Genomic DNA, 26,490 nt, shown 5'->3' on the forward strand with positions numbered 1-26,490 from the left:
TTGTGCCCTGAATTGGGCTTACCTTCTCCTCCTCTGGTACTTCGCACCTGCGAAAGACCAGCCCTAGGCACCCAGAGGTCCCAACTGTCTGCACTTTTTCCCTCAATCTAGCAATTTTTTTCCAAATATTTGGGATTCAGAAAAGCCCCAAATGAAATTGATTGTGCTATTTTCTATTTCTATTCTTAGTTCTATAGGTATTTATAAAGGAAGTGCACACCTTAAGCTTTGTGTTCAAATCTTTGACTCTTCAAGTCAATTCTGACAGAGCAACTTATTTAATTACTTGAATGTTTATATACTAGCCCACAGGAATGTTTTATCACCCACCCTCCACACGCTTCCTTGGGAGAGACGAAGAGAGTAAAATGAATGAAATATGGGTTTGTGTTTTTGTTTTTTTGGATTTTTTTTTTCCACCAGGCATTCATCATTATGCAACAGCAGAAGACCAGGGTTTTTTGGGGGTGTTTTTTTTTTTTTTGGCTGTCTTACTTGTTTACAGTCAGCCCTTGATATTTTGCAGAAACAAGGGAATAGCAACATGAATCATTTAAAGCTGTGGATGGTCAAAGATTTTAGGAGGCTTTTATTAATATTTGTGTGCAGATCTCTCTGCTCTAAAGATTCACAATATTTTAAATAATATGATGAAATCGCATTAACTCTTAACATTTCCTTCCACTTTCTCCCGGCTCCCCCATCCATGATGGAACTGACAGCACCATTTTTTCAGGCTGATACACATGAGTAGCCTATGATATCTCAAGGCTCCCTAAAAAGTTGCCAATTTACCTAACAGGTAAATTGAACTGTAGCTTAACAGGTCTTACCTTAACAGGTAAATTGACCTGTAGCTTAACAGGTCTTTTCTTCTAATCCTTGCCAGGCTGGAACAAGAAAGGTATAATTCATGTCAACAAAGTGGAATCAGTTTGTGAAAATATCAGAAGGAACTTGAAAGCAAGCTATGTTTTCAATTCTTTTAGGCCAGATAATCCAAGAGTTATCAGTATTTATTTATTGATTAATCTCTAGAAATATTTCCATCAAAGAGCTCAAGATGTAGTATAGAATCAAGTTCAGGAGGGTTAAGGTCAGCATGATAACCTCATGGAAGAAAATCAAAGTACACAAGTTCAAAGTAAGATGAGAACTGGCTAGGTCCTCTAATGGGTATTGACACTCTGGATGCTTTCCAGAAGGGAGAGGTCGAGAAAGTCCTGGAACTTGAAACCACATCTTACAAGGAAGGGCTGAATTTGGGATTGTTTCACTCAAAAAGTGAAGACAGGGAGAAGTGGTTATTGCCCTCAGATATTTTAAAGTGTTTTTCATGAAGGGGGAATTGGGTTTTTTTGCATGATAAATCAATAAGAAAAGTGACTAGCTAGACCAATTTGAGCTGCAAATAAAGGACATCAATTCTAACAATTAGAACCATCCTCAAGAACAGGGAGCGGTTGGAGAGGGGTTCCACTTTTATGCTAAGGCAGGTGCTGGGCAATCATCTTGGGGCTCCAGTGGAGCCAAGTACCCAAGAGTACAGATTCTACGATTGGACAACCTGGACTCAAATGCTGGAGTTGTCACAAACCACTTGTATGTGACCTTGATCAAGTTACTCTTCTAAACTTCAATCTGTAAAATTGAAATATAAAACTATATTAATTTCTGAAGGCTACTATAACAAATTAGCTTAACTTAGTGGCTCAAGACAACATATATTTACTATGTTACAGTTTTGGAGGTCAGAAGTCTGAAATAGGTCTCACTGGGCTAAAATCAAGGTGTCATCAGGGTTGAATTTCTTTCTGGAAGCTCTAAAATAGAATCTATTTCCTTGCCTTTTCCTGCATTTAGAGGCTGCCCACATTCCTTGGTTAGTGGCCCTCTTCCATCTTTAAAGCCAGCAATGGCTAGTCCAGTCTTTCTCTCATCGCATCCCTCTGACAGTTTCTTTTCTGCCTCCCTCTTCCACCAAAAAGGACCCTTGCGATTACATTGAACCCACTCAGACAACCCAGGATAATTTCCCCACCTCGACGTTAGCTGACTGCCAGTTGAAATTCTATCTGCAACCTTAATTGCCCTTTGCCATGTAACTTTATTCATATCCATAGGTTCCAGGGGTTAGAACATGGACATCTTCAGGACATTATTCTGCCTACCACAAGTACCTTACCTCACAGAATTTTTTGAAGATCCAATGAAACAATACATATTGTTTCAAATAACAAGTGCTTATTTCAGAGGCTTGGCACATCAATGCTGGCTATTATTATTAATGATATTACAACAGATCCTACATCAGATAATAGTCATGTTAGATGACTCAAAAGCCCTAAAATTGAGGTTTGGTTATTCTCTAAGAGGGACAGAGAAATATCTATTGGTTATAGGATATGAGTCATCAGTGTAGCAATATATGGCATTTTTTCTTCATTTATCTTGATAAAGATTTTTCAGTAAAATACCAATACATTTATTATTATATAATAATACATCATACAGTATGATTACATCATATATTGCGATATAATTATAAGTAATTCGTAAAGTTCAGAAAAGCTAAAGTAAGAGAAAACAATCATCCATAGTCCCATCACACAGAAACACAACATTGCCATTTTGGTACATTTCAGCTGTTTACTTGATACCCATATTTTTAAATATTTGTAATAACATGTTTTTATATAGTTGTATGTACTATTTTTAAAATAACTTTTCTTTATGCAAGTAATTAAAGCTTATTGTAGAAAAATAAATCATATTGTTCCCTAAAGAAATAAACACTATTAGCATTCGAACATATTTTCCGTCAGCATTTTTACTGCACAAGTTACTTGGGATCACACTGTATACACTGGTTTAAAACATTATCAACTAGTAGCATTTACAGCTTATTAAAGGAAAATGATATAAAGGAGGTGATTAGAGTGAGTTTATCTGCAGTGGGAGTTTTAATACTCTTTTCCAATTAAAAAAATTCCAGTGATTTTGTTCAGTTGATATGAGAGTTTTAAAGATATCATTACTCAAGTCTCTTTGCAAGTGTAATAACTATTTGCTATGTTATGCAGCTCTACTTTTGTGGAGAATGAATAAAAAGATCTGATACTCTTAGCAGAGTTCTCAGGTCTGTACCTAGTTTTACTATATCTGGAAAAGACCATTTTTTGTTTTATGTGGCCATCAGAGGACAGCAAGAGTTGCCATCTGAACTCTGCAGCGGCATAATTTTTCAAGCACACATGACTATCAGGGTGTTTATTAAAGGGCTTAAAAAGGTGTCATTCCCAATATAATCAGCATTGCTCTAACTCATGCTAACAACAGGAGCGATGGTTTATTAATACTTTCAAGAATTTCATGATCGTTATTTTTAATTGGCACAACTCCCCAAGTATAGGATAAAAGATTATTGGTCCATTTTGCAGATGAGAAAATTGAAGCTCAGAGAGATTATGCAATTTGCTCAGAACAGACAATTAGTTAAAAGGGGAGCTGCTATTCGAACCTAGGTCTGTCTGATTCCACAGCCTCCACATATCCTGCTACACTTCCATGCCTCTATGATCGCCCAGTTTGGGGCCCCATGACCAAAGCAGCACCCAAGAGAGAAACTAGACAAGAGCCACCGAGACGATTAACAGGACCCATGAGAAATTTTTAAATAAACAAAAAGCATTTTTTCCTGGAGAGGAGAATCAGAGAATGTATGGGGTTGGGCCTGAAGTGTGTGAAGGGATCACAACAGGAAATAGTGACCACACCTCCTTACTCTTCATCTTGACTCAGGAAAGTATGAAGGGGAGAAAATGTGCTTCTAAAGTGAGGATTGCTGTTTGGGATGAAAGGAAGAATCTCCTGGCTTGGAGACATAGTCAAGGCTAAAATGAGTTATTGAGAGAAGTTGTGAAATGTCTTGCAAAGTTTTCTAAAAACAGAAGACAGCCTCATTCGTCTGGGATGACAAACACAGCATCTTCTCTGAGTGAGCTCACTACACCCACCAAATGGGAGCCCTCTGCTTTCCCACCTCACAACTGACAAGTGTGTCCCCTACAAGAACTCCTACCTCCTTTGTTCCTCAATTCCCAGTTGGTCCCCAAGATGTCCCCTCCTCAGAATTTCCTCAGCAGCCTCCGGGCCCATCTGGGTGCTCTTCTCTCTCTTAGGCCCACCCTACTTGGAGCTACCTGTATTTTTGTCCTCTTGCTGCCACACAGGAACCTACTGCCACAACTCATGATCCATTTTATAGAATTTAAATTCAGCTGATTTGCAGTTAGGGCCCTTTATAAAATTTTTCTCCTCAAACACCAGTCCAGTCTTATTATTTGCTTGTTCCACTACTCTCGCCTTCCCTACACATGCCCTTAACTCCTCGCACGAGATGTCCTCTAGTATGACATCTTTTTTCTGGGGCCTAATAATTAATTACCTAGTACTTTTTTCAAAATACAATCTACAATCTTCTGAACACGCCCAGGCCTGGCCTCCACTTTCTATTTGAATCTACCTGTAAAGTTTTTCGTACATTTTCTCCCACTTGATTTTTTCTCTTTGTCTTTTATAAGTTGTCGTTTTGGTGCTAAATTTTATCTCCCCACTCGTTCATAAGTTCGCTCACTCAGAGAAAGGTCTGAACCCTTTTTGGGGGGATCCACTAACTTAAAATCAGAAGGGTGGTGTGAGTATGTTCCCTCATTCAAAATGTGTTGAGCATCTGTTTTCTGTTAGCATCACGTGAAGGCTGAGAGGAAATATGGATTACCGCAGCTCCTATTTCCAGGAGTCCATGTGTCTAACTGGGAAGATGAGCTTGTACAGAAGCTATTATCAACTGGAATCATTTCCTAGGGTTGCCATTACAAATTACCACGAACTGGGCTTAAAACAACAGAAATTTATTTTTTTACTGTTCTGGAGGCTAGAATTCTGATATCAAAGTGTTGGCAGGGTTAGGTCCTTCCCCAGGTTCTGAGAGAGAATCTGTTCCACGCTTTTCTTCTTGCTTCTGCTGGTTGCCAGCAATTCTTGGCATTCCTTGACTTGTAGTTGCGTCACTACTATCTCTGCCTTCGTCTTCGCCTGGACTTCTTCTTCTGTGTCTCTGTCTCTCCAGCCAGATCTTCTTCTAAGGACACCAGTCATTGGATTTGGCCCACCTAATCCAGTCTGATCTCATTTTAACTTGATTACATCAGCAAAGACCCTATTTTCAATTGCAGTCACATTCACAGGCACAGGGGTTAGGGCTTCGGCATAACTTTTTGGAGGGCACAATTCAACCCACAACACCAGCCCTTCCTCAAAACCTCACAAAAGAAGGAAAGACAATATGATGCAGTGAGCTTTCTTTGAACAAGGGGACATGAATAGTGAGTGTATTGTGGGAGCACCTGAGAAAGTGAGATTAGACTTCAGAAAGGTTACATTCGAAAGTGCAGGCTTGAGAAAGAAATGAGAACTCACGGAAGAAAGAAGGAACCAGGGGAATGCCAGGAGGATGCATGCAGCCTGGGCGAAGGGCAGAAGTGTGAGTGCCTACTGGACATGAGAGGAATGGAGAGAGGTACCCAGGTGAGGCGGGAAGGCAGGCGGGAGGCAACTACAGCAAGATCTTGGTGCTCTGCACAGGACTTTGCACTTTATCCTATAGGTGAGTGGGTGAATGGTGACATGGTCAACAAATGCTTTTTGAATATATCAATGAAGGAATGAATTCCCTTTCAAAGTATTTCCAGAGCCAAAATTTCAGGCTCCTAAAAACATGAGATCTTTACCTACTAAGCCTTGCTGAAGCCTTAGAACAGAACAAGATGTGAGGTCAGACGGAGACCTAGGGAGAGAGGAGAGGTAACCCCAGGAGGAAACAGGAAGAAGAGGGTGTCAGGAGAGAGATAAGGGGAACTGGCTTTGCTAACCTGGGAAAGTTAGTACATATCAGAGCCAGAAAAACTATAGAAACCAACCACAGGGCTTTCTTACAAACCCTGAACTTTGAAGCGTGCTATTTGGTTGTGGAAGTAGAAATTTATGTTGAAAAAAAATCCATGTATCATTCTCTCATGCAGAAGTTGAGTTAGGTGGCTTTTAAACTTAGCTTAACATGCTTTTTATTTGTTTTAGCTCAAGAGAAAAGAAATATCAGAGTTTATTAAACCTCTGTTATACGTTGCTAATTATAACTTTGGAGAATTATTGTCCTTATATATAAAGGCATTTCTGTGATACATCAGAGTCCATCTTTATATCTCGAGCTGATGTGGTTAGCATATTCATTCTGATATATTTTCTTTAAATTGCTCATACTTGCACACGTTTTATTAAAAAGGGGTTGAAAAACAAGGTGGAAGAGTAATAGATATTCTCAAGACAGAGTAAAATGATTAATTTTAATTACTTGTTTAAATCAATATGTTCTAAAGAATATTTCAATGAACTTATTATACGGCCAAAGGAAATTTTAAAAGCTGCCTTTTTCTGGACTTATTAGGAAACTCAGTAACTCTCTTCAGTGAAATAAGTGAATTATCTCTCAAGAAATTCTGAGCAAATGGTTTTACAACTCCATATGTCAGGCTGTGTCATCCTTAAATGAAATGTAGATACTAATTCCCAGGTTTCGTTGCATTCAAAATGAGAAGAACTGAGTTTCAGCTACCACCCTGCCTCTAACTTAACTGGCGCCCTTGCAAAAGTTTCTCACTTCTTTGATTCTTAATTTTCTGGTGAAAAAAATGGAAATTACAACTATCTCACAAGAGCTTATGAGAATTAGAGAAGATAAACAAATGGATTTGAAATGTTTCAAGTGTTAGTATGATGCTATTGATAACTGCAGGAATTAATAAGGAGAATATTCAACAGTATATATCTGACTACACTTAGAATGTCCAATTTAAGTGCATAGCATTGTGATTCTTAGATATAATGATAGCTTACACAATCTTAGCTTTGGACAGAACTTTAGGTTTCAGCCCCCTCCCCAGTGTAAGCATCCCTTCTATAAAGGGCAGGAGGTCATCAAATCTCTACTTTGAAGATTGTAGGAGCAATTGATTTTTTTAGCCTTACCACTTCACACTTTACGAAGAAAGCATTTTCCCAATCTTCTAATGCTCTTAAATAAAAGAGGGGCTCTCCTCATTCCAAGAATGTACTTATACCCTCAAGTTGCTAAAGCATCAGGGCCTTACATAATAGTTCAATATTCATGTTTATTGAACCTACACTTAGTATGAAATTCCTCATTGTCTAGTAACAACATCTTTTCTATTCAGTTGAATGAAGAGTCCCTTTAATCTTGAAAGTGGGCCTTTCTGGAGAGCATTCCAAAGTGCCAATCAAGCCAAGTACCCTACCTTGCCTTTGAACTCAATGAGTTGAAAGTGTGTCTGTAATCTTCAGCTTGGGGTTACCACAGGGCAAGAGGTATTAGGAACATTGTGGATAAATAAAACCCCAAAACCATTAGTCTTAGTGAAACTTTTATTGGAGCTGTCAACACAGAGCGTTCTAATTAAACAGGTTCTCCCTTTCCTCTTCCGTATCACTTTGTCTCTGAACTTAGGCAAGGAAAGGGATGGAGGTTGCTCACAATCAAGGCTTCTGCAGACACATGCAAGGTTGGGATGAAAATACAACAGGCTGCCCTCCGATTTGAGCCAATGGCCTGGTTCACGATTCCTACTTATTTTACCTGCCCAACCGGTGATAAGTGTACTAAAGAAAATTGGAAAGTGAAAAATTCAGGAGAAAGGTCAACATGAGCTTAAGCTACTTCTCCAGTAGTTAAAGGATAAATTTATTATTTAGAGTTCCATGATTGTCAAATAGTTAATAAACCTACCAGGTTGTGCCCGACTTATAAATACAGAGCAACTGAAAATATTTTTTTTTCCCAGAAAAGCAGGACTTGGGATGATTATTTTAGCCCTGTGCATGTGAGTTTTGCAAATACTAACAGCTTCAAGTCTTACCCTGCTGCAGCTGGTCAGACCTTGAAATCAAACACATATTAGGACTCATGTCCAAAGGTACCAACAGCTCAGATGGGAATGATCAGATGAGAAGAAAGTTGGGGAGACACTCTTGAGACAGCTTCTAAGAAAATTCCTGGAAGAAACTACAAAAGTCTATGTGAGAGGTCACAGATCCAAATGGCACAGAAGCCAGGGAGTTAATGTAAATGAGAGAAATAAGGAGATGTGAGGCTTTAAGGAGTGGTGGGGACTCTAACAACATGGAGAGCATGTGCCTTGTGTAATGGGAGCAGCCAGTACTCAGCTCCAGCGAATTGTTGCCAAGTTGGAAAGCAACCCAATTTTAACAGATCTGATTTCTCAAGAGAAGCTGGGCTGCAGGTGTGTATATAAAATCTTCCAATTTTAAAAACCACTGTGCAAGTCAAATAAACACATTTCTAGGCCTGAGAAGAGCTGTGGGCCTTCAAGCGTCACATTGGAAATATAACCTTAGGGATGTGACAGGGGCCAATTATCTATTTTACTTGATTGACCTTGATCACAAATTATTGGTGCCACAAATATAAACTGGTCTCCTACCAAAGGAGAGAATGAATGGGCTTGAGGAAAACTAAAGACATCAGTGTAATTGCATTGAGGAAGGGTTTCTAGATGTCATAAAAGAAACGATCCAGAAAGAAAAGTGACCCAGGAGGTCAAAGAGAACATAAAGCAAAGTCAGAGTCTGATTAATAATAGATGTAATATGGAAATAAAGAGGAAATGCCGAACCCCTGTTTGGGGAAAAAAAATAGAAGTGTGAGACTATACCCAAGGAGGCTAGGTTTGAACCTTCTAGAGAAGGGAAAACAGAACAGCTAACAGGATCATCATGAGGTCTGATGAGAGCCCATGAAGTTAGCTACTCAGGGGGTCTTCTTCGAGTGTGTATTGAAGTAGCATTGATTAAAGCTCATATCACAAGATGTTAAAAGGAAATTCACAGGAAGATGGAGGTGAAAGGAGTCATCAAATACACTTGGGAAATTCCAAGTTAAATATAATTCTTTTCTGTACAATAGCATAGAGCCTTTAATATGGATTCTAATCTATTGAGGATTAAGTATTCAGCTTCCCAAATTTACTTGACCACAGAATCTCTCTATCCCAGAGCATCTAATGAGACCAATATTTTGCTGAATTCACACTGGTGAAAACCCCCGTATTAGAGACAAAAAAGAGTGCACATAAACATATGACCACAGACTATGTCTCCCTTATGCCTGTGGGTGTGGGCATAAGAAACACATCCAGAATAATCCTGGTTAGTATCTCTGTGACTCTGGTGTCTTGAATAGGAAACTAAGGGACATGGGGCAGGGGTGATGCTTTAGTCTCTTCCTCAGCCATGAGTCATACATTTAGAAGAAACAGGCATGTAGCAGGGGACACAGAGCAGCTCTGTAGCTGATCTGAGAACGACTGTTCTGGACCATGGACCTCAATGCTGGAACAACAGGCCCCTGGCAAAGAATTGGGAGCTTGTCACATAAACCAAGAGGAATATTTTTGCCAGAGACTTGAAGACTAGACAGGAGAGCTTTAAAATGAGATTTAAAGGGGATAAAGTAGAATGTTCAAATGAAACTCTAAAATCAAAGCCCACAGAGGGCAGCAGGTGTGAGCTAGAAATAAGAAGCCCAGCAGAGGGGGTGCCAAGCAGTACTCCCAAGGAATTGGCAGGGAGGAGCAGCAGGTCATAGCCACAGTGGAGACATGTTTGCCAGCCTCACAAAGAAAGAGTAAAGTGAACAGGTCATATTCATCAGGGGAGACAAGCATGACCTCCGAGATAGGGTGAGAGAGTGGGGTAGAGCACACAGCCAGAATGCCACACCAGGTGGGGGTGACAAGTGCACATGATCATAGTCACTGAAATAAGTGTTAGGAGTATATACACAAGTATAAGAAGTCACAAATGTCAAAGCAGAAGCAAAGCCAAGAACATATGGATGAGATTTTCAAAAGGGCAAAACAGAAAGGATTTTGCTGGCAGTGTATACTGCAGTCTTCTCAGGCAGAGTGAGGTTCTGGCTGATGCTTTCCCATTTAAGATTTTTTAAACTGGCACAGGAAGAACATGAAATAAAGATGGGAAGAGGTTATTTATCCAGGCATCCACCCATCTAATAAATTGCTGACTTGCCTTGCTAACAATTTCATGACTGAAAAAGTAAAGGAAGCAAGAAGGGAATTGCTTACTCTATATTTAATTCTGACCAGGAGGTGTTCATCTGGTTGATGGTGTGGAAGGCACAGGAAACTCAGGAGGAAGCAACCAGATCATCTCTTCATTTTACCATAGCAGAAAGAAGAAATCTTATGCATTCTTACATTATGCCCTTTATTCCCCTTCCTACCTCTGCTCCTTCTCACTTTACTCTGGCACATCCAGACCTATCCTAATAAGAACTCCAGCCCAGATTTCAGGATGGCCACCAGGGATTTTAGGGCGGAAGAGTCACCATATTTTTTCCCCAGGAAGCTGAGGAAAGCAAAGACTGTCCAACTCAAATTTAGCAGGAAAGACACGCCACTTGTATTTCAAGCTGGAACTCAGAATCCATGTGGCCACAAAGCCAGTTTTATACATAGCAATGGAGTTCTATTGCACCATTATTTGAGTGTATACCATGTCACCCATATATACAGTCTCAATTAATATTCCTAACAACCCCTGCGAGGAAGGTAATATCATCCCAATTCAAAGATAAACTAAGGAACAGAGACTCAGTGACTTGCCCAAGGCCACATAGAAAGTAAATGACTGACCTGTGGCTTGAACCCAGGCCTTTCTGGCTTCTCACCAGAGCTGCTTCATTTCCACCAAGCTGTCTCCAAAACGAGACATTGGATACATAATGGACTACTTGGCTTCTGTAGGTTAGCCTAGGAACCCAACATCAACATAACATTGTTTCTATGGGGAAATATGCTCAGGGTGACAAACAACTGGCTCACCAAGGAACTTTTGTCACCTGACCTATCATAAATCGGGCGCTGCCTCACACTCAGAAAGGCTGGTTGTGGGAGGAAGAGAAAAGAGAAGGCTCATTCAACCTGCATCTCTTCAGACTCCACGACACCATTCCAATCTAGCTTTGCATTTGCCAAGAGCAGCAGTCTCAAACGCATCTGCAGAGCAATTGCCGTAGCACTTACCACAGAAGGTAGACGTGAGAACCACATGAGGCGAGGGGGTTTTGGTTCATAAAGCTGCTAGTGCAGTTCCAGCACACAGGGAACATCGGGTAAGTGAGGACGGATATGATTCCCATGGCTGGGGGTGAGCTAGGGCGGGAGGAAATAGAGAAGGAGAGCCGAGCTCTGCTGTCTCTCTCAAGGCTCCCCTGGGAATTACGGTAGGGTGAGAGTGTGAACCTGCTTCTAGGGTTTGCCGCCACTTGCCCAGACAGTTCCTGGTATCTGGCCTTCTTTGGTCAGGACCCAGGAAGTGGCCTTCCTCCACAAGAGCTCAGTTCCAGCAAAGTGGCCTGCCTTCTCCAGGCGTTTAGGGCTTACATTCTAATCAGCCGTCCTCGCCCACTGGGCTATAACCGTCCCCACCCTCCTGCGCTGATGGGTGTGTGAATGCTGGTAAAGCATAGCTCAGAATCAAAAAGCTACAGGACAGCTCTTCAGTATAAAGAGTCATTACAGAGCCTTAGAGATACACGAGCCCATCTGCCTCTGCCCCTTTCCCACCCGGCGCAGGGTTTCGTTTTGTCCCAGTGTTTGACTTTGCTCTCTGAGAACTGTGAGAGCAAGCTTATTCAGAGCCCTCTAGCCTCAGCCAAATAGGCCTGAAGGGGATTTTCATTCCACGAATAAATCTTCAAAGGGAGAAAGGATTGCTAAAAGCAGCCAAACACTGAGATTTTTTTTTTTTCTTTTTGGATGGGGGAAGGGAGCTATTTTCCCTTGGCAAGGACAAATACTGACTGGAAAAACACTCTAGAGACTCAGGCCTCAGGAGAGGAAAACCCTAGCTGCCTCACCAGCTGTCTCTCCTGAGGGTCACCCCAAAGTAACAGGACAGTGTAGTGGCATTCACATCACTGCAACACCTCTCAGATTGGGCCATGGGGCTTTGAAGAGACTGTGGCTTCAGAGAAGCAGGGTCTGTGAGCAGGGATGGTGACAGTGGATGGAGAGTCTCAGAGAAGCTCCCCGTTTCGGCCTGCGTGTGTGCCCGCACGCACACATGTGTGTCCCCGGGTACTGCATCGGGAGAGGATCTGATTTCAGACTTTGGCAGGCTTTGTGCTGGAGTCCTGCCCTTAGGAGGAGATACTGTCAGGTGCCAGATGGAATTCAAGAGAGCTTACCAATGGAGAATATGTCCGTCGTCCATGGAAACAAACATAAACTGCCTTGTGTGGAAGATGAGGGACACTGTTCTGAGGGAATAGATCCTCTGGAGCCCAGACTTACCCTTAAAGGGGTGGAGAGGCTCCTCTGGACATGAGGCCGGTGGGTTTGGTCCTTTGTTACTTTGAGGCAACAGTGGAGACCAGAGACCAGTAGGGAGGCCCAGAACTCAGACTCTGTGGCGAAGAGTGCCATGGGGTCCTTAGCAGCCAGAGCCAACCAACCCAGAGCCAGCTGGGATCTCGCGGCCATGCCCATGGCCTGAGTGGTGGTTGTGAGCCAAGCCAGCCCACAAGCAAGAATGAGAATAGCCCACAGCTTTGCAGTCAGCTTTGTGGCTCTGGCTGACTTTTCCATTTCTCTCTGATGCCTCTGGGGCATAGCAACAGGAGCCACAGGGAGCGAGTGGAAAGGTAAAGGATGAGAACTACAAGTCCAGAGCTGGGATTTGAATTCCAGCCAGTGCATCATCAAAGACCGGTCTCAGTTTCCTAATCTGTATCGTGAGAAGGATATGGAATAGTGCTTCTGCATGCACCCTTGTACTATCAAAGAGTGTGCTGCTTTTTATTCATTCTTCACGAGCCCCCACCATGGGAGACATATTGAATAAGATCTCTGTTCTAAGTAATAATTCATTTTTTCATTTTTATTATTCAACAACATCCATTTTCCATTCAATCAATGCCTCTGGTTACCAAGAGGCAATTGATTTAATTCCATTTTATGCCAAAAAAATTTAACCCACTAGTTAGCTTATGCAGTCTTTATATGTTCCACATTAAGAAATGTTGACAGCAATGCATGGACTCTTTTTATGCTTTGGAAGATTCTTTGCAACCTGTGATCTCCTGATTGGGTATCCCTGGAGCCCAAAGATCCCTTGAGTGCAAACGATCTGTCAACTGTGATTTTACAGATAATTTTTCACACATGAAAATGACTTAAACGTCTTCATAGGTTAGCAAAAAGATTCTATATTTATACTATAAAATACATGCTAGGCAGGTTTCTCCCTCCTTTCTTATCCTGTTTTCTTTATCCCCTTCCCGAGCTCTCCCCTCTTTTTTGCCCCCCTTGTTTCTGCCCACCCCCTCCTGGTCTCTGGTCTCCAGTCCTCCTTTCCATTCACTGCCCTAGATTTTTCTGAGTGCCATGAACACAAATCTTGTCCCTGGTATAAAAAAAAAGCCAGGGAATACCTTGCCCCCTGAAGCTGAAATATGCTGAGCCAAGACAAATCTGTTGGCAGGAACAGCGGGCACAAGAGTCATGCTCAGAGAACAAAAACAGCTATTTATAAAACCTCCTTCCTGATTGCTGGGGGTTCACTTTCCCTTGTACCAAAGGGCCACTGCCCCCCCCACCCCCCGCCTTGGAAAAGATTCCTCTATCCACAGCTCCGTGCCTGAGGGTCACCGAGTGCCCATCCCAGTGAGCAGTGAGAACAGGGGACAGCATGCAGAGTGGATTAGATGTGGTGACAAGCTCTTCGATGGGCCAGGACAGCTGGTCATGCGGGTGACACAGATGGCCTCTGCAGCACCTGTGAGGTGACGGTCACAGACTCCTTACAGGACTTGATATCCTGGCTTTAGAACTAAGCTCACCTGCCTGGGCTTTATTTCCCTTTTTAAACCTCTGATCTAAACTTTGGTTAACACAATTACTAAACTTTCAAAGGTATTTGGGATTTACATAATGTAAAATGGTAACAGATGAGGTATTCTTGATATTATTACTAACATTCATCATTCAATTATAATTCAACTTGGCTGTCATTTGCCTTTTCTGTATTGCTATCATAGCTGCTCGATTTTGCTAGATTATTATTTACCTTAATAACCTCACACTACTCTACTATCTTCACCAGCAGTAGCAATAATACCACCAATAACCCAGAAGGCCCACAAGAGTAATAAGTGAGATCATTTGTTTTCTTTTTTAATTAAGATAAACCTTATGAAAATTTATAATTACTGTACCAAAGTAGCTTGTTGACTAGGCATAGTTTTCCCCAGATGTGTAGTTTTTGGCCTATATGGTATTATTTTAAAAAGCTAAATTATTTGCCAACTTTAATAATCAGATTTTACATGAAAAAACATAATTCTTCTCTTTTAAAAATGGCAGCCCTGGCAAGAGTTGGGCCCACACTCCCATATGCTAACAGGTGAGGAGCACATGGGCCCTCTCTTCCTGTCTTGTATCGTGTCATTTCTAGTTGTTCAGGGAGCTTGGAGAAACCTTAGAAATCAGTTGTTCAGGCCCCTTCACTGTAGGGTGAAGAAACTGAGACCAGGAGACTCCTCTCATGGCGTCACACGCTAGTGTGTATGAGAACTGGGGCTGGATGGTGGGTCTCCTGCCCACTGGCCCACATGGCTTCCACCATGTCATTCTGCCCCCTCAGCACAACACAGAACCCATCTTGTGGGTAACATCTTTTTCACTGGGGTGACACAGAAGGCCCAACTGACTGAGTCATGACCCACTCAGAGAACCCGATTATCAAAGTCCAAACCACAAAGAGGAATGCCTTCACTTCAAGGGCACCTATGTCTCAAAATAGCTGTAGTGTCCTCTTTGTAGCCTTCGAAACCCAAAGAAATGTTCTCATGTTTTGATGACTTCAAAAGTATATTGATTGCCCTTATAACTTCCTAGATTATCGGCAAAGGGCCATCATCAGAAGCTCACTGCCTTTGCTGGTAAAAATGCCCAGCAACTAGCTTGGTTTCACTTGTGGCCATCCTTGAAAACAGACTATTCAGAGGCTGTCAGGATGATGACTGAATCCAGCCCTAAATTGGTAACAAATATAAAAGAATGTTTTTAATTAGTCTCATTTTTCCCTCATCTGTCAAATGAAAAGATTAAACTAACTAGTGTGCAATCGATGTTATTTTCTTATAAAGCAAGGAGAAATTAAGAAAACTCAGAAATAGAGTCAACCCACGGTGTCACTGCTGCTGTTTTCCACTCTTCCATGTGACGTAGAGTCCCTGGGATCCCAGATGAGGGTCTTCTGCCTCACCTGGGTAAGTTTAGAGCCTGACAGTGAACCTAGGAGTTTTGTGGATCTGGAAATCAGCCTCAGGACAACTGGTTAAGGATTAGTCATCTCCAGGTGAAAGGTGATTAAGGAAAGAAAGGGTGGACCAAAAATAAATAAATAAATAACCCAGGAAGAGAGATGCAGAAAAAAGCATTCCAGAAGTCATTAAAACATTGTTACTTTTATTTTCTTCAAAAAATAATGGCTGCCTGAGATAGAGCCCCACAGTACTTTTGCCCCCACCCAGTGATTGTGTCTCCTAGCAACAAGAACGAACAGTTAGTGAGCACTTACCGTACATTAAACATCTGCTTTGCATTTGCCACATGAGCTTCACAACTTTGATGGGCAGAGAATAATATTCTCATTTTGTAAAAGAAGAAATGAAGGTTCAAAGCACTTAAAGGACTTGCCTAGCCAGTAAGTGGCAGAGCTGGTCATGAACTCTAGCCTCTCTGATTCCAAATGACATTTTCTTGTACAACTAAAGATGAAATAGGCAAGAACCAATGGCACATGCAGCAATAGCAGTCCTCCATCAAAGGCTAAGAGGAAAGTGACTGGGAAACATCTTCGAAAGAAAAAAAGAGACACTGGCATCTAGGTTCTGGATGGCAGGGAGAAGGGAGGCTGTGTTTCCCACCTCAAATTCTGGGGTATCGCATCCCTGTGAGCTTTTACCAAAGGCTTTGGAAAGGGGCCGATGTTAGAGCTGGTAAAGAAAAAGGAAGAAAAGGAAAATGAGGCAAAGGGGAATTCACTTCAATCTGTGAATTTCCTCATTTGCAGTAATAGTGCCCACTGATAGGGTTCTTCTGAGAATGGAAAGAGATAACATATGTAAAATGTTTGACAGAGTGCGAAACCAAAAGGCCAAAGCCTCCCTGATGAGAGGCTTTCTCTACTTCCAGATCAACAAATAACCTGTCAGCACTCCATGCTGTACAGACCTGCTCTGACAATGGAGATAGAAACAAAGAATCCAGATTACTCCTCCCTGGTGTCTTGGTATGCTATGACAGTAGACTGGGAGTTTGGTTTCCTTCTTAATCTCCTAGCAGCTGAAAAGGGGGGCAGCCCGTAACCCAGAGAACCCGGGTGCCTCAGATAAGCCTGCCAGTGAAGTCCTTGGCAACAACACCCCAACATATACAAAGAAAGGTTCTGTCTTATCTTCTTTTATGTTGCCTGGCCTGAATCTGACCTCCACTTCAGGGCCCACCATTAATGGCTAACCTCAGTTACAGAGTGTTCTGGGAGCCACCTTACCCAATTAGCCTTTATCCTAATAGGAGTCTTTTCCTTTCTCTGTCTACCCCCGTGGCCCTTGCCTTTGCTGTCAACAATTTGGTGGCTAGAACAGAGACAATCAAATACTGCCCCTTTATACTATTTCAAATAAAGGCTAATGTCTGTTTTTCTGAGTAACCAGATAAGTGACCTTCATCAGGAAGAGAATACTTTGGTTATTGACAAGGCATCAGCAACATTCAATCAATAAACTTTTAATGTGTATAGGAGATGTGGGCCTTCTGTAGACTAAGACCTGTTATAAATGATTTTTCATGTCTCCATATTTACAACACTCTGCTAAATATTAGCCTATTTTATGGGTGAAGAGGCTCAGAAAAGTAAAAATATTTGCTCAAAGTTGCATGACCCATAAAGGGCAGAGTCAGAATTTGAATGAGGGTTCCTTGATTCCATTTGAGGATCTTTGCATTAGGCCACAGTGCCCTCTTATTATGAGTGGCTGAAAATGACCCATGTTGAACCTGAAGTGGGGAGTGCCTGAAGAGTAATTTATGTTTGTCTCTCAGCTTTCCCTGTCCCACCCTATGTTGAGGATAATTCAGAAGCACTGCCTCTGCCCCGTTTCTGGGTGAACTGAGAGAAAGAAGGGTGCAGGGTGTCCAGAAGCATCTGGTTTTGCCAGAGGTCAATTCTGGCCTCCCTGATCTCTGAGATTGTGCATATTCAAGACAAGGAGTTTCTTGCGACACATCTGATTCAACTCCTCTAGGAATCCTCTGGGCACTGGGAATTGGGAGGACCTGACACTCCGTCAGACAGCGTTTCCTAGGATGTGATGCAACTGCTAACACCCCAGGCCCATTTAACAACCTGGTAAAGGAGAACCACAGCAGTTTAGTAAGTGTAATAAGAGCACACACCACCACCCCATACTATATGCTAAAGCATGCTAAGATGGGGCTGCGGAATAGCAAAGCACAGCTCTGGTGTCAGACGGTCTGGGTTGGGTGCCCCCTCTGCACCTAGTTGCTTTGGAACCTTAGGCAAGTTACTCACCTCTCCAAGTCTTAGTTTCCTTACTTGTAGTGATAGTACCTACCTATGTAAGCTCTGTAAGGGCAGAGATCCTGGCTCTCTTTTTCATCAGTTATCTCCAAGCTCTACACAGTGCCTGGTAAATAGTAGGGCTCAGTAGATGTTTTATGGATGGGTGGATAGATGTTTGGATGGATGGATGGGACAAAAAACAGAAGTGCTGTCTTTTAATTACAAAGAGGGCTGCCTCTGGAGAATTGATCTCCTGTGCCCCTCTCTCAGTGAATGGCATCTGTCATCTGTCATGCTATCTAAGAAAAAAACTTGGGTGTCACTTTGAAGACTCTTTTTCACTCACTCCTTACAACCTACCAGAGCTGTGAATTCCACCTCCTAAATTTTAGCTTGTGGATCCATTTTCTTCTCCTGAAGTCTACTGTCATGACCTTTGTTCAGGCCCTTTCTAATTCTCTCCTGGATTTGTATACCACCTTCAAACCATCCTCCAGGCCTCCAGTCTGTACCCACCCCTTTCAATCCATTCTCCAGACTTGGGACAGAGTGATCTTTAAAAAGCACGAATCTGATCAGGTCACTACTGCCACCAATCCCTTCCACCCCCACTTAAGGATGATCCATGACACACTCTAGACTTTAACATAAAGCCCAGACACCCAATTGTGGCATCTTCAGCTTTTATAATCTTGCTCCTGTCTGGGTCCCCAGCCTTAGGTGGCCAGTGCCCCCCACCCCACCTTGAGTTCCATGTCCCCTCCAGTAGATTTATGCTCTCTCTTGTCCTGTGCCGTTGCTTGGGCTTCTTCCTCTGCCTGGAATGCTCTTTCTCCACCTTCTCTCTTCCCTTCCACATCCTTCAGAACTCAACCCTGGCATTGCTCGGCTAGGATCCTTTCTCTAACTGCCCCTGGTCCAACTAAGAATTGGATGTCCTTCTTTTTAGGTAGTCTCAGTGCTTAGTGCTCAGCCCATGACCCTATGGTCTGTTCCTTTATCTGTTCTTCTCAGGTTCCTGGCTCATGGAGTGCTTTGTTTTGTTCTTCATTGTACCTAGGACACGCCCATCTAGTCCTGGCATAATGAAGGTTTCTCGAATTAATAAATACTTTGTTTAACACCAAACATGCACTTTCTCAGAAGCATATTTACAGTCAACAGCTTTGGACAATCATTGGGTAGTCAAGATATTTAACCAAGGATTAGGGTGTGGTCTGTGACTCTGGAAAATCTATGGGGAACATGTTTTTAATCAAAAGCCAAGAGATGTGATTTTTCTGTCCCAGAAAAGTTTTACTATATAAAGTCTATGGCTACACAAGCTGATCTGTCATTTTTGCCTTACTATATTATCTAAATATGACAACTCAAATAATAGCTAATAAGTAAGTAATTAACATTCTTGGTAAGCTTACTATGCAGCAAGCATTATGTGAAGTGCTTTGCAATCATCTCAGCTAATTCTCTCAACTACTGTTGGAAGCAGATTATTTTTTATTATCTCCATTTTACAGAGGAGGAAACTGAGGCTTAAAAACTTGCCAAAGGTTACGCATCTAACCGGCAATGGAGAAGTAGTCTAGTTGAAACTCTCAGTCATTCTGCAATACTGACCTAACCATGGCCTCTTAACCTTATTAGATCATCAGAAGAGCCACTTCTGGGCAAAAATAGCTTGTGGCTTCCGGTAAATTTTATTAAAACTCTAAATCTCCTGGCAATAACTTTCAAAAGTAGTGATTCAGACCAGCAGTGATATTTGAAAATGGAATCACAATGTAGGTCTAACTACAGAGATGCTCTTGCTGACAAAGAGGAATGTTCAACCTTGACCTTTATGATAATCTGTGTTTTTCCAGTTACTGGGTCTTTTGCCACATCTGTTGAAAGGCACTGACCCTCATTTTATCCTCCCTGAGAAATCCTCTCTTTCAGATTTAATTGGTCTGTCCTCATCTTTGATTGTCATTTCATTGAGATGTAGAGCAATGTTTCCCAAAGTGCTAATGACTGACCACCTGCATAATGATCACCTGGGCACTCATAAAAATGCCTATTCCTGGGCCCAATCCCAGGAATATCACAGAGAATCTCTACAGATTGGAGCCCAGGAGGTGGCATTTTAATCACATTCCCCAGGAAATTCTTATGAATACTAATGTTTCAGAACCACAAATGTAGTCTCTAGATGCCCACAAGTCCAAGTGTGGTCCCTAGACCAGCATCAGGAGCTTGTTAGAAAACAAGGAATTCTTAGGCCCCAATACTGGACTACTGAATCACAACCTGCATTTTAATGAAATTCCCAGGTGATTCATATTTACATTACTGTACATGCAGAGAACCAGTGATCTAAAACAGTGTTTTCCAACATTTTTCACATCATGGCATACATAGAAAATGAAAGTATTTGTTTGACATACAGATGAGAATGCCCGCTATGGTATAGGGCTCAGCCTGTCCCAGACCCCACCTGGCCACCCTGAATGCTGAGGACATTGATATCTTAGGCATACCTGTGCCAAAGCACACTGGTTGGGAAGCACTGGTCTACTTAAAGTATACCTAGTTCTTCTAATTTTCTTCATAAAGCATAACTCCCAAATCCTGCTTATTCTTATTTCCTTCATGATTTATCATTTCTTTCCATGCATGCTAAGAGTCAGAAAGGCTACTTCCCAAACAACTAGGTCTTAGAGATCTTCATGTAATGGAAGAGCACAGTCTCATCTTCAAGTTCTAGGTGGCCTCTTTGAGAAATGGCAGAGAGAAAAAGGATTGCTATTCTGAAGAGTCATCTGCTATGGCCTGAGGAATACTAGGAAGAAATAAGAGCCTTCTTCCCTCTGAAGAATGCTCCTTGCCTCTTAGTTCACAAATCTGAGGATGGAGAATCAGCAACAAGCAAGGTAGATTCCTCTCTACTGAAGTATGAGCCAAGAAGAATGTGTAATTTTGTTTAATCCTTCCTTAGCAAGATATGCCAGTTTATAATCTAGACAGATGTCTCTTCTCTTAGCCAGCCCCTGATGGCTAAGTGGGATGACAGTTAGAATGGAGGGAATGGAATATCTTCAGAAACACTTCCTGATGAGACCATCTTATCACAACAACCAAGTGTCAGGATATACCATATGACTTTGCAAAACCCCCAGCTCTATGGGAACCCCATTGTGTTTTCCCACTAAGGAAAATGTTGAAAATTTTAAAGCTCAAGATGGTGAGCTCTTACTCTGAAGCAAATATGACAAGGTCTACCCCTAAATGAAAGATGGTTATGGTCTAAGCAAATACAATAGGAGAACAGGTGGGAGGAACAATTGCTACCGGACAATTCACTTTTTTTCTTCTCTTTCCACCTTGCCTGTAAATCTCTCTAATTCTCTCCACTGTGCTTCCCCCAATCAAAACATAGACAAAGTAGCACATGTTTTGGCCGGTTTATTGTGGGAGTATCCGTAGCTCTGTCCCAAGACTGTACATCCCTTAAGTCTCACAAGGCTGTCTGATTTTCCCTTTGTACCTTAACTATACCCAAGAGAGGGCTCTGCCTGAAGTCTTTGTGTATTAGCAGTAGAAAGGACAGTGACCAGAGCATACTGTCACTTACCATCTCTGGTTGATTTTTATAGAACTCTTCCCTTGATCCAGACACAGAAACAAGCAGGCCTTTCTCCTGCTCTGACCAGGAGGTTCAGAAACCAGTTGGCAGTTCATCCAGAGTAGCCATGACGTCTAAGAAATGAATGAGTTTTTCTCTAAGTTCGTAGCAAGAACAGTTGGTAAAATATTTCCATCTCTGATCATCTGAATAACAAGTACTGAAAACAGAAGTCTGGGGAATGCTGAGAGCTTGGGCCTCTCAGCCCCCCATAATATAGCTGTTTTACATGACCATTTCAAGTACAGAATATTGAACAATCTCTTTGCTTCATGGTTCAGGATGAAGAACAAGCTATGGTACTTTGAATTTGGCACCTCGGAGACCTTCGCGGCCACCTGCAAGAAACTCCATGACCACATAGAGTTGGAGGTAGGTTCCCAAGTAAAGAGAAGGCTTCCTGGACCTTCTGCTCCTGGACTGTCACACCCACTCTCAGGATACGTCCCCTTAGTTCCTTAAGAGGTGATCCAGACTGTGGTTCATTTATTGTACCTCTATCCTGTTCCCAAAAACCTCGGCAGCCTTACTCAGTGGAGGCTCCAGTTGCTGCACCAGCCTTTCCTGGCCTGTCCAGGGAGTCTTTAGGGCTCTGGGACCTAGAGGCCCAAAGGATCTAGGGCCACAGTTTATTCTCACCCTCAGTCCTCTCCTCACTGCAGACTTGCAATTCCTCCTTTTTATAGAGGAAAAGATTTAGTTACCACCAGCACAGTGAGAGGAGCTACTGCTGGGGTAGAGGCAATGTCTCAGCCTGGTAAAAGTCTGGGAACTGGTGGCCAGAGGGCAGCAAGGGTAAGAAGTATGGGAGTTAAGGCCAGAGGTGACCAGACATCCCCCAGCTCAACCGCCTCAGCTTTCATAGCTGCTTCAAGGAGATGACTGCTAGGCACCTAAGGTTGGCTTTGGAGGCATGCAACCTATACAGTCTCTCAGAAGGGCCCTCAGTTTAATGCTTTTCTGTCATCGTCTTGAAATTCTTGATAATTTTTTTTTTTACAAAGGACTCCGCATTTGCATTTTGAACTGGACCCTTCAAATTATGTAGCTGATTCTGTTGGCGCATTCGTGTTTTACTAACTCCTCCAGCACTTATAACAGCCTACCTTAGACAATTTGCATATCAGCTTCCCTTCCCTGGTTGAGAAGCTGCCCACCTCCAGCCCCCTCACCCCGCTTCTGCTACGTTGCTCTGGTGAAGTCCCCTCACAGATATGAGACGGTCTCCTTGGTCTCTGGCCACCTGAAAACCCAAACGTCTGTGCACACCAGCTCCATCTCTGCTCTCTAGGACCTCAGGCCATTGGTTCCCTTGCCCACAGTCTCAGCTACCAACCCCACCTTCCCGTGGGAGTCAGGCCTGTATTCTTGTGTTCACTTGAGAAAAACAAGTAAAGGGGGCAGCCAGAGTTCAGCCACGATGGGCTCCTGCTGGCCCACCGGCTTTGTCCCTAAGCCTGCATTAGCAGTCAAGTGGGGCCTGGGCATCCCTAAGAGGAGGAGCATTTGGCCCGAAGCAGTGTGGGAAAGCCCCACCACTCCCTGCCGGAAGGGAGCCTGCGCTCACAGGGAGTTTTCACAAACAAAACACAAAGCCGGAGATTCTGTGCTTCTATTGGACTCATCTGCCTGCCTCCCCGTTGGTTGCTGGGTTACCAACCCCAGGGTGGGAGAAGCCAATCCAGCTAATCCCCTGAACTTTTCGCCAGCTCAGTCAGAGGGCAGAGAGGTCCAGGAGCATCTGAGAGTGTCCCCAGGTGGTACCACCTACACCTGGGAGAGGCTGAAGAGCCAGCTATCCTCTGTCGATATGTAAAATCCATTGCCTGGGAGCTGCAGAGAAGGAAAAGAAGGCTGGGCTGGAGACTGAGCACGGCCAACAGAGATATGTGTGCATTTTTCCTGTTGACATGACCGGCTGGTAGGGTCTCTTTAAATATACCCCAAGTGAGGGACAGCCCTGGCCTAATGACTGCCAGCTGCAGGCACACAGCGACTGCTTGTTCTCCTTGCAGCTGGCCTTGAAATTGTGCCCAGAATAGAGCAGCTTCATCCCCCTGCCTCTGCGGTCTGCCCTCCTGGCTCCCAGCTCCAGGCTCCAGGCCAGCCTTACTGATGGCCCTCTCTGGGTCCAAGACACAATGGCTCTTCCTCAAGAACATGGCAGGCCGGTGGCCTGGTTGCTAAAGACGCTGATGGTTTCTGCAGGGGGTGGGTTGTTCACACTGTGCGATGTTGGGGGCTCTGGGGAACACTTCCTGTTTTCCTTATCTCTCCATAATGAGTCTTTTTAGTACTTATTCATGAGGGTAAAGGAGGGGGTGTCATTTGACAGGTGGCTCCTGACAGCCTACAGGATTGGGACAGGCACCATTTTTGCATCCAGAGAGCAGTGGATGGATGGTCCTGTGCCTTGTGATCCAGAGGGGGAACAGAGAGACAGAGGGGGAGAGGCATGTGAGTAGCAGGGGTTAGGAGACTGTAGAGCACTGCAGGTAGATGTGAGGGCATCGGGGGCCTCAGGAAGAGCAGGAAGAGAAGCTATGTTAAGTGACCTTCTAAATGTGGCCACGTCACACAACAGCTCAAGCCTGTGAGGACTAGCACACTCATCAGTTCAAGACCAACCATCCTGAGAATAACTCCAGACTACTACACATCATTGTTTCTAAAACTCTACAGCAGCCTCTATTCCATAGTCACATGACAAACCTGTGAGCTAAGTAAGCCAGCTATTATTATCCCCATTTCATGGAAAAGCAAGCTGAGGCACAGAGGTTTAGAAGGGTAAACAGAAGGGAGAGGCAAAAGAAAAAGGTAAAAAGAAAAAGTCACATTCTTTGACTGCCTACCGTAGTATGTCTTCATTCGACACAATAATCCAGTGAGGCAAGTACTATTACATTTTTTAAATGAAGAAACTGAAGCCCAGATACATTCAGTAACTTAACCAAGATTTCATTGCTGGAAGTTGGTGAGAGAGAAGATTCTAGGCCTCCTGGAATGAGTTTAGCTTAGAAGCCAATAAATAGAGATGTACCTAACAAGTGATAGAAACTCAGTGGATTCAGCACGGATGCACTGTTTCTTCCTCCTTTATTGAATGTGAGACCATTTGGTTCCCTCTCAGCTGAGGCAGCTGGGCAGATCTGCTGAGAAATGCTTTCAAACAGAAGACACAGTCCTCCTGCTCATTTGAGGAAGGACTAGGTTCAGTATGGGCGGTAGGTGAGAGTCAGAGAGGAAAACTGCCTTAAAGTTTACAAAAGGTTGTCCCACACAGCGTCCCATTTTATTCTGATCTACAGACCATGCAGGGCAAATATTAATGTCCTTACTTTATGAGTGAGGAAACTGAGGCTGAGAGGTTCAACAACTTGAGATAGCACAAAAAGGTAAAGAGTTCAGAAAAATAGTAAAGTCTATTTAGTTTCCGTGTGTGTGTGTGTGTGTGTGTGTGACCCACTGGTAAAATTTGAATGGTGAAACTTAAAGCTAAAAGGAGATTATGCAAGGAAGATCTCCATTAAAAGCCTCTCACATGGAATCCAGCCTGTTTCTCTGAGGCTAGTGGCTTGTTGAGAAGGACTAGGAGACTTAGTCCCTGCTCTGAAATGAAGCTTACAGCCCAGCTGACAGAACACACAAGAATTAATATAGTAGTCACTTAACTAGTGCTAAGGAAACTGGATCCAGGGGTTCTGGGGAGCCACATGAGCCAGATAACTCTAGACACTGTTTGGAGTCTCAGAGGCTCAAACAGGGGAGAAGGTGACTCTAGATCTACTGCTCAGACAGGGAAGAAGGTGACTCTACATCTACTGCTCACCTGCAGAAAGACACTCAGCAAAGGCTGGCACAGTGAGAGGAGCCTGGCCCAGACACACAAGACATAGGGGTTAGCCCTGTTCTGCAGTTAGGTTAAGTAACTTGCTGAACTGTGTGTGTGGCCTCAGTGTTCTCATCCATATAATGGGCAAAAGAGAGCTTTGCCTACTTCCCAAGGCTATTTATTTAGATTAAAGTTTTCAGGGTTTTTATTTTTAAGTAACTGGCAATGGTGCTAAGCACCTCCCAGAATCTGCAAAGCAGCTAAAAGTGGCAGGTATTATAATCACCTTTCCAAAGAAGGGGATAGAAGCTGAGAGAAAGCAAGACACTCACCTGAGGTCCACAGCCTATGAGTGGTCAGGGCAGGATTCAAATACAGATTTGCCCAAAACCTGGGAGTTTCAGGGCAGTACTGGTACTTCAATCTAGACAGAAATTCTAACAGGTATGGGGTATATCTGATCTGCTTTTATTCACATACTTTTATTTATTTTAACATTTCAGCTAACATTAAAGGCAGGCATGAGATTTTTACATTCATCAAAAAGAACATAAAAAAATATTGCAAATGCTTGCCCTAAATGCTTCCTTCACCAGAACACAGAGGAAGGCCTGTGAAAGCTAGTGCTATTCCTGGAAAATAGGTGCTCAGTAAATTGTGATCGGCTCTAATTAAGAAGCCACCAAGTCACCCACATGACTCTCATCATATGTGGTCTAAGGCTGTCTCTCATGGTCTCTCAGAGCCCCTGACTTCTCTTCCCTTTCGAAGCCACCCTTGATGTTCATTCTAATCTGACTTCACCTGAATAAACAGGTGGGGGATGGAGTGAGGGAGGGGCACAGTGAGTCACCTCCCCACCCCACGCCCAGAATAGCCTTGCAAAGGTTTTCAGACATGATCGTAGTCAGGTGGAGCAAACCAGGCAGGCTTCAACTCGAGCACTTACTTTACATGCTGTGGAAATTTTTCATTTTACTGGCTAAAAATAAAAACTTCCAAAATTCCTTGATATTTTATCTCCTTTAAAACAATGTTCACAAGGGAAGGCGAGCCAGCTCCAGTAATATGAACCTCTGCATGGGGAAAAGTAAGTCCAAATTTGGAAGCTGCTCAAAAAAATCTGTTATCAAGTATATTTTAGGAATCTCTGCACATCAGTTCCCCTCTTTCAACGAGGATTTAAAAAATACTACAAAATCTTGAGAACAGTATATCAAATACTCCC

At 42.9% G+C, this 26,490-nt stretch overlaps 1 protein-coding gene across 5 annotated transcripts in view; it reads left to right on the plus strand.

The window, feature by feature from the left end:
- DGKG (diacylglycerol kinase gamma) overlaps nucleotides 1-26,490 on the plus strand; it is a 141,765-nt gene that overhangs the window by 61,954 nt on the left and 53,321 nt on the right. For all 5 annotated transcript variants that reach the window (XM_023525965.1, XM_023525977.1, XM_023525972.1 and 2 more), the window contains one exon: nucleotides 21,712-21,802. In XM_023525965.1, the coding sequence (XP_023381733.1) occupies nucleotides 21,712-21,802 (91 nt within the window). The remainder of the gene's footprint in view (nucleotides 1-21,711; nucleotides 21,803-26,490) is intronic.

The sequence above is a fragment of the Pteropus vampyrus genome, unplaced genomic scaffold (assembly GCF_000151845.1).
Source record: "Pteropus vampyrus isolate Shadow unplaced genomic scaffold, Pvam_2.0 Scaffold14, whole genome shotgun sequence".
Classification (NCBI taxonomy): domain Eukaryota; kingdom Metazoa; phylum Chordata; class Mammalia; order Chiroptera; family Pteropodidae; genus Pteropus; species Pteropus vampyrus.